The sequence below is a fragment of the Heterocephalus glaber genome, unplaced genomic scaffold (genome assembly GCF_053883595.1).
Source record: "Heterocephalus glaber isolate CG9 unplaced genomic scaffold, H.glaber_assembly_v1.0 deba00001781, whole genome shotgun sequence".
Taxonomy (NCBI): domain Eukaryota; kingdom Metazoa; phylum Chordata; class Mammalia; order Rodentia; family Bathyergidae; genus Heterocephalus; species Heterocephalus glaber.
In genome coordinates, this window is record NW_028258467.1 from 832,942 (window position 1) to 841,387 (window position 8,446).

At 54.3% G+C, this 8,446-nt stretch overlaps 2 protein-coding genes across 8 annotated transcripts in view; one reads left to right on the forward strand and one right to left on the reverse strand.

Annotated features, from left to right (window-relative positions):
* Dgcr2 (DiGeorge syndrome critical region gene 2) overlaps positions 1-706 on the reverse strand; it is a 91,267-nt gene extending 90,561 nt beyond the window's left edge. For 4 of the 7 annotated variants that reach the window (XM_004874870.4, XM_087203019.1, XM_087203020.1 and 1 more), the window contains exon 1: positions 394-678. In XM_004874870.4, coding sequence (XP_004874927.1) covers positions 394-472 — 79 coding nt within the window. In that variant the 5' untranslated portion in view covers positions 473-678. Of the gene's footprint in view, positions 1-393 lie in introns of all 7 variants that reach the window. The other 3 variants (XM_004874867.4, XM_087203016.1, XM_087203018.1) reach the window with 2 other exon arrangements.
* A 54-nt stretch (positions 707-760) lies between these two features.
* On the forward strand, positions 761-5,911 carry Tssk2 (testis specific serine kinase 2). Its single transcript, XM_021252259.2, is given in 6 exon segments — positions 761-3,718; positions 3,720-3,769; positions 3,772-3,858; positions 3,861-3,948; positions 3,950-4,125; positions 4,128-5,911. Coding segments are annotated over 6 exon segments (792 nt in total). The 5' UTR covers positions 761-3,461; the 3' UTR covers positions 4,262-5,911.
* Positions 5,912-8,446: the final 2,535 nt, after the last annotated feature.

Genomic DNA, 8,446 nt, shown 5'->3' on the forward strand with positions numbered 1-8,446 from the left:
GCCCAAAACACACCATTCCCTCCCCGAGACCCGACCCGAAGAACGAGGGCCCGAGGCACAGCTCCTGGCCGAGGCTCTCAGAGAACACAGAGCTGACGCCGCAAGTGAGTCCAGAGGCTACTCCCTCGAAGGCAAACTGGCGCGACGGGCGAGGGGCTCTGAGCCCAGGTACGCGCCTGCTCGCGCCCGGTCAGGGGATGTTCGATGATTCCCCAAGCCAGGCCTCATCCACCCCTTCGGGGGTCGCAGCCCCAGTAGAGATCTCACCTGGCGGAAGAAGGTCCCGGGGTGACCCAGGCCTGACTCGCAGCCGCGGCTCCGCCCCCGCCCGGTGGCCCCGCCCCCGGCCGCGCCCGCGCCCCCCACAACGCCCCACCGAGCAGCGCCGCGCACCTGGCCGCAGCGGCTCGGTGACGGTGAGCACGAGCAGAAAGAGCAGCAAGAAGACACCGCTGTCTGCCTTAGGCACCATTTATCCTCCGTTCATCGTCCTCGGGGCGGCCGCGCGTGACCCCGTGGCGAGGCCTGACCGGGCCGGGCTGAGGCCAGGCGCAGGGAGGCGGTGGACCAGGGCTCTCGCGGGGGCGCGGCGAGGATCAACCGTAGAAGAGCAGGAGTACGAGCTCCCGCGCACTGTTAGCAGCCTCAGAGTCCGACTCCGGCTCTGCGCAAGATGGCCGCCGTCCTTCTTGGGCCCCCGCAGCCCCGCCCACCGCCCGCGACGCCATGGCAGACCAATGAGCGCTGAAGCAAGGGCGGAGCCAGCCTGCTCCCCTCGGCGTGGGGACCATCTGTTAAACTGGGGGTGGAGTCTGAATGGCAGGGTGCGAAAGGGGCGAGGCCTAAGGTAGGAAAGGCCAAGGGGGGGCCTGAGGGGCGGCCAGAAGAGGAAGGCGGGACGATAAACAATGGCGCGTGCCATTGGTTGAGCAGGGGGTGGGGCTCTGCGACCGAGCCAGAGCAGCAGACCCGCCGAAGAGCCTGGGGTCCGGCAGTGTGAGGCGAGGGCCTTAGGGGAGCATCAGAGGGCTTGGGCCCACCAGGACGGACTTCGGGGGCGGGGAGAAGTGGGGGTGAGGGAGTCAGGAATCCGAGGTGTGAAGCGGGATCCTGGAACTCCAGATCTCTTCCTGGGACCACGCTCAAAGGTGTTTTTTGTTTCGTTTTGAGACAGGGTCTCGCTATGTACTTCAAGATGATCTTGAACTCAACTCACTATGTAGCCGAGGCTGGCCTCGAACTTGCCGCGATCCTCCTGCCTCAGCCTACCTAGTGCTGCAATCACCGGCGTGCGCCACTATGCCCAACACGGGGGTCTTTTAAAGACCGAACCTCAGCCTGGAGGAGTGGTGCACTCCTGTAGTGCCAGCACTCCCAGCACTCTGGAGGCTGAGGCAGGAGGATCACTTCGAGTTGGAGGCCAGTCTCAACTCCATAGTGAGTTCAAGCCCAGCCTGAACTACATAACGAGACCCTGACTCAAAAAGGGGGGTGGGGATTTAGCTCAGTGGTACCGTGCCTGCCTCGAAAGCACAAGACCCTGAGTTCAATCCCCGTGGGAATGGAGGGGGGGGGGCGCGGGTCGCTGTCGAGGACAAGCTGGAAGGCCCAATGTTCTCAGGATGGGGAAGGAGGGTCCACCCTGTTAGGAAAAGGCAGGTGTGGCTTTACAGACACACAAATCTGAAATTGTTTCAACAGATGAGGAAATGACCTAAAGGAGTGTCATACAGGGAGTAAAGGGAAGATTTCTTAGGAGCAGCTGGCTTCCTCTGGAAGAAGGATCTGCCTGCGCACTGGGGGAAGAGGGGAGCCCACATCTGCATGGAGGAAAGCCTTGGGCAGAAATGAGGCTAAGCTCTCTGGGAACAAAGCTCTAAGTGCTGAGCTCACACCCTTCATCATGACCGGATGACCAGGGAGGAGAGACATAGATGGCGATGGTGCGTGCTCAGCAGCAGAGAGAAGCAAGCTGTCCAGAAGCCCACCAGCCATGCACATGGGCAAGATGGTGGGTGGTCAGGGCTGGGAAGAAGGTGAAAATGAGCCCTGCTTGACCCACCCCCATCACTCTAACTCACTCAGAGTATCCTCCTTAGTTTTAGGATTTCAGTGTGTAACACTTGGGGTCATAAGGGAAGGGAGGGTAGTCCCCAGGGTGAAAGAGGGCCGTTCACACTCTCTAAACAGATATGCCAAGATTAAGCCCAAATTTAAGCCAGACCTTCAGGGGCTCCTACTCTCCCCTGAGCAGGTGCTGGACAAAAGACTTGTCATCAAACATGGACCCAGTGGCCTGCGGGATAAAAAAGGTCCCTGTCCAGTGCTGTCCTGGCTGCTTGTGCTGTTCTTACAGAGCATTCCCAGGAACAGCTGCCAGTTCTCAGCGTGGAATCTGGCCCAGCCTTCTGCCCACAGCCCCAGTTTGCCCTGAAGGTGAACCTGGGCCTACAGGTTGGGCAGATCCCTAGGAGGGAACTCAGAGCCAGGAGCAGAATTCCTGCCAGTTGTCCCCCTACAGACCCACAGTAAGACAAGCAGGCCAGCAAAGGTTGAGATGGGGAGAGAAAAGTACACGGAGGAAAAAGGCCCAGCCTAACCATGGGACAAGAGGGCATCGTCCTGGCTTCCCACGCTGCAGCGATGGCTGCACCAGGAGTCTCTGCCCCTCTGACCCACCTATCTATTCCCTTCTCAACCCTGCTTGAGGACTCTGCAGGCTGCCTGTTTGGACAGTGGCAAGAGCTATAGGAAGAGAAAAGAGGTCAGGGACAACATCTTCCCTGGCACTGGCTGGTGGGGTTCCTGTAACCTGGCTTCATCCTTCCATCCAAGGTTACCACCTCTCTCCTGGTGGTCCTCTCTACTGCTCCTCCCATTTCCCCCCTCTTCCAAGCAAGTCAGGGGTCTGTTTCTACCTTACCGTCCCTAGACTATCCTTGGGATTCCCTATTCTGCTCTCACCTTTGTAAATTGCCCATGTATTAAGCCCTTCTCAAATTATCCTAAATCCACTGTGCCTTCTGTTTCCTGCTGGGACCCTAACTGGTAGGGCCACCTGTCCTGGATTCCCTGGGATTCCCTGGTTTGCAACCATCAACACACCACTCTACATGCATTCCTAACTCCAGCTGTGAGAATAGCGACAGGCCTTCATGTCTGCTGTGCCCCCCCCCCACCTGCCTCAGATCCCAGCCAAAGCACAAGGCCTCTCTGCTGACTTTCAGTTGCTCCAGCCTGCTGACGGAGCTTTCAGGGTTCCAAGACCAAGTGGCTCCAGCCAGAGTCTCCTTCCTCTGGGGTGCTGCACCTTTGTGACTTCACCCACTGAAGTCACCTGGAAGACATTGCTGAATGTTCCTTCATCTTAAGAGGCAGGCACATCAGTCAGGCCCAGCCACCCAGAGGACTCTGTCCATTTGTAATTGAGGTTGCTGGTGGCTTAAGTCCTAACACTATGGATGCTGCTGCTGACAAGGATACATCATGGGGACAAATTTGCTTGTTCTGAATCCCTAGAACGTAATGTGGCAGTCAAAATCATCAACCTCAAGAAAGCCCCTACAAAATTCATACAGAAATTCCTTTGACGGGAAGTTGAGCTTCAGACAAGGTTAAACCACCCTTCCATTGTCAACACCTAAGAGATCTTTGAGACATCCCTGGGCAAGATCTATGTTGTTATGGAGCTTGGGGTTGAGGGGAACCTCCTCAATCTAGGGAGCCCTACCAAAAAATGACTCTCAAAAGAAGTTCTACCTGCTCTCCTCAGCATCAAGTACTAATGCCATGACCTCACAGTTGTCCATTGAGACCTCAAGTGCAAAAACATTTTGCTCAACAAGAATTTAAACATCAAATGTCTGATTTTAGCTTCTCCAAACATGCCCTGCAGGACAACAGCAGTTGACTGACACTGAGCAATACCTTCTGTGGGTCTGTGGCGTACTCCCAACATGATGCAGCACTTCCCCTACAGTGTCTGAGATTTGAGCCTGGGCACGAGCTTTTCCATCTTTTACATCATGGACTGTGACTTCATGCCCTATGACCACCACAACATCATGAAAAGGAGCACCATGTCAACTTCTAAGCACCTGACCAGGGTGTGCAAGGACCGCATCTACTGCAGCCCCATGTCAACCAGCACTTGCACCACCATGAGATCTGCAGCCACTGCTAGGTGCAGCCCAAGGCACAGAGTCTGTCCTCCATAGCCACCAATAAGGGGCAGAATTCTCAGGACACAGAAGCCTCCTAAACTCCAGAATCTGGCTCTGATAAGAAGTCCATCACCAGCTAGGTACTCTGGAGGCTGAGGCAGGAGGATCGTGGTGAGTTCAGGACCAGCCTGGGCTGCATAGTGAGTTCAAAGCCAGCCTGAACTACATAATGAGACTCTGTCTCAAAACAACAAAAACAGAGCCAGGTGTGGTGGCGCACACCTGTGATCCCAGTACTCAGGAGACTGAGGTAGGAGGATCACTGTGAGTTTGAGGCCAGCCTGGGCTACCTAGTGAGCTCAAGGCCAGCCTGTACTACATATTGAGATCCTATCTCAAGAAAAAAAAAAAGAAGTCTGCAGCCAAGCTGGCACCTCTGAAAGAGATGTGGCCCAAACCACAGCCCAGACTAAACCTAGGGAATAAATGGTATAAGTGGCCAGGCAGAGACCTAGGGCTTCAACACTGAGTAGCTGCCCACGGAAACAGAGGAGCCCCCCACATATATACAGCATCCTCTAGAAAACCACATCCAGTGAGCCAGGGGGCCAGCAGAGAATGGAGAAGAACTCATAGCTTGAAGCCTGAGCTGCTATTTTTCTCACCTTTTTCTCCTTCCCTTTGGACTCCATAACTGACATGGCTAAAGAACTAATAAATCAGCCAAGTGTGGTAGCTCATGACTATAATCACAGCACTCTGGGAGACTGAGGCAGGAGGATCAGAAGTTTGAGCCTAGCCTGTGCAGCTTGGCAACATAGCAAAATCCTATCTCAAACTAAAAAAAAAAAAGTTTAGCCAGGCTTGGTGGCACACACCTATAATCCCAGCACTCAAGAGGCTGAGGGAGGAGAATTGCTGCAAGTTTGAGGCCAGCCTGGCCTACATAAGTGAGTTCAAGGCCAGCCCAAACTACAGTGAGACCCTGTCTCAAAAAAATGTTAGGGGGTGCTGGGGATTTAGCTCAGTGGTTCCGCTGCCTGCCTTGCAAGCTCAAGGACCCGAGTCCAATCCCCAATACGAAAAAAAAAATGTTGGGGGTATAGCTCAGTGTAAAGGGTAGAGGTCCTGGGATCAATCTTCAGTACTATAAAAAAAGACATAAATCATAAAGCCCAGGGTATGATAGTTAACTGATTGTGTCTTTTGTTGTTGTTGTTCTTTTGTTTGTTTTTGAGACAGGGTCTCACTATGTAGTTCAGGCTGGCCTTGAACCTACTATGTACTCTAGCCCAGACTGGCCTCAAACTTGCAGTGATCCTCATCCCTCACCCTGAGTGCTCTGCTGGTATCAATTTGAGTAAGAAACATTTGGATCAGCATAGTTCTGGGTGTGGCTGAAGGGATTTACTGAAGACAGAAGACCCACCCTGGGTGTGAGTGACACTAACCAGGCTTGTCACCTGAATGGAAGAAAAGGGAAACAAAAAGGAAGTTTGGCTTCTGTTTCTTTGGAGGAGCTCCAGTCTTTACCTTCACCTTGGACATCGAAGACCCTTTGGCCTCCTGATATGGACTCTCACAGGACACTACAATGAGCTCAAGGGCTTTGGCTGGATCCTTCTGATCTCATCCCACAGACAGCCCTTTTGTACTTTCCCACACCTGATTCTGCGGGCAGCCATTGTAAGCTAATCTTGTAAATTATTATATATTTGTATATCTTGCATTAAATGTTTCTCTGCTAAGCACTGACTGATACACAAGGTGAATGTCTTTGCCCAGCTGACTGTAGTCCTGGACTCCCTCTGGCTTCCTCCGTGTATTGCAAATCCTCACTCTTGAGAAAAAACAGCCCAGGGGGCCCAGCTCAGACTGTGAGCTCAGGTACTGGCTGAAGCATCTGCACCAGTCAAAGGCTGGGACAGGGTTTGGGGGAGATCTGGAAGGGTGGGGGCCAGAGCAGAGAGTTGAGTAATGAGGCAGAGAGCAGAGTGAGGATGACATTTCCAAAGGGAGGCCCGCCAGTGCAGAGCAGGGGTGGGGGAGGGAAAGGGGAGTGAGTGCCTGCGGTGGAGTTGCCTTTGGCAGCATTTGGATCTGAGGCTCTAGGCAGCCATACCATCATCACCCTCAGGCATCCAGCTGCCGTGCAGGGCTGCCAGTAAGGGTTGGGGGAAACTGCAGAGGGCAGGCAGACCAGCCTGTCAGTTCTCCTTGAGCTCCCCAACCTGCAGGGGGATTTTTTTTCCTGCTCTGTCCATCATGGGTTCCCTCCATGACCAGCCAACACCCAGTTCTCACCAGTGCCCTGAGTCATACCTCCTGTAGTCATTCTGTAGTCCAGAAGTGAGAGCTCTGCTGGATGGCCCAGCATGTCCCACAGTCCTGTGTGGCCTTGACCATATGCCATTCCCCTCTAGTACCAGCCTATCTTCAGGGGGACGTCCCTGTTGGAGCTGAAAAGCTGAACTGGCAAGTAGGATGGGCATCTTCACAAAGCACGTCTGGATCCTGTGGGCAGATAAGGCAGCCACTAGTGTCCCATGGTGGGTGTAGCCTGCATTTGGTACCATTGGCTGCCATGTGCTCCCTGCCCTCTCTGCACTATCTTCCAGAGTCCTCACTTTGCCATTGTGGCCCCTTTCTCTTTACCTCTCTGGTCAACCTCATGGGAACCTGAGGGGTTAATAGACACCAAAACAAGCAATCCAACTCCCCCTCCCCAACCTGAGTCTCCATCTTGGGAAGATGCTAGCCCTCAGACCTGTTGGGAAAGGTAGGGTCCAGCAGCCCTACACATGCCTTCCCTGCTGTCCTCCCCACATACAGGCCACCCCTCTCACCCCCATCTCTCTTCCCTTCCTGTCACTTCCCACAGTGACTAGACACCCCTCCTACACCCAGCCTGGCCCCACCGCCACAGAAAGACCCCCAGTGACTGGCCCCTGAGGACTTCCCAGGCCTGGTGTCTTCCTGTTCATCATCCTTCTTCTGCTGACCTCACTTTATATCCTCATCCCACACATGTGCCATAATCCTACTTGTGGGCTACCCCCTGCAGATGCCACCTATCTTTCCAGGCTCAGTCAAGGGGCTGTGGCCTCTACAGCACCTTCTGGGGTCCTGAACACTTCAACTTGCTCCTGGGAACTCTCCCAAGGAAGGGCTGTGAGTGCCCAGGGCACAAGCACAGGACAAGCCATGCTTAAACTACAGGTGCTCCCACTTTCCCATGAAAAAACTCATGGTGGACATGGGGCTGGCTAGGCAGGGAGGAGCTCAGAGGCTCCCAAGCTGCTTCCCCTCTCTCCCCACAGTTCTGCCATGGTCCTCTGGGTAAAGGATGACAAGGAGATTAGAGGCAACTGGCTGCAGCCCAGCCAGCAGTCAGCCTGGACAGGAAGACTACAGCAGGAGCACCTGCTGGGTGCTTTACAGATGGAAACAGCTCAGAGAGGGAGGATGACCCATTGGAAATAGGACCCAAGGCATCAAGCCCAGGTGACTGAAGCCCACTCCTCCACAGATGCTCCCACCTTGTTGGGCAATTCCTTTCAACCTTGGTTCAGTCACCTTCAGTAACCTTCAGAGGCACTAGAGCAGGATCTCAAGGTGTCCCCTGTGGTCTGTTCCCACCAAGCTATGATACTCAGGCCGTCATGGGTGTTACCCATTCTCATCCTCCACATGGCTGCTTCCTCAGACCGCAGCTTTCCTCAACCTCCCTTAGCTCAGTCCCTGTTCTCTGTCCTCATAGCTCCATGATCCTGGATCCCAGCACACCCCTCATCTTGCACTCGCACTGGGTGTTATGACTCTGAGCCTCACTGCCCTCTGGGCTCCAGGAAAGCATGGAATTGTTGACACTAACTCATAGTGCCCTTCAGCACCTAGAAGAGATCCTCAAGTACTTGTGAAATAAATGGGTTGATGGGACCCACTTTTAAGAGGAAAGCAAAGCTCAGAGGACAGTGGATTTCCCAGATTGTTTAGACCCCAGTCCCACGGGACTGCAACACTGGGAGGAACCCTAGAGGACCCGTTCCATTTAATACTCCTCCCTCAAACATCTTGGGTGTCCCAGCCCTGTATGCCAGCCACTGCATGCCCCAGCAGATCTGCCTGTGCCAAGCTGACACCTGCCTCCTCCAGCATATCCCCAGTGAACCAGAGACCACACTGTCCTGGGCAAAGTCAGGATGTAAGGGAGCAGAATCCACAAAAGAGAGAGGATGAGTTGGTAGGAGTCACATGAGAAGGCTGTTACAGGAATGCTCCAG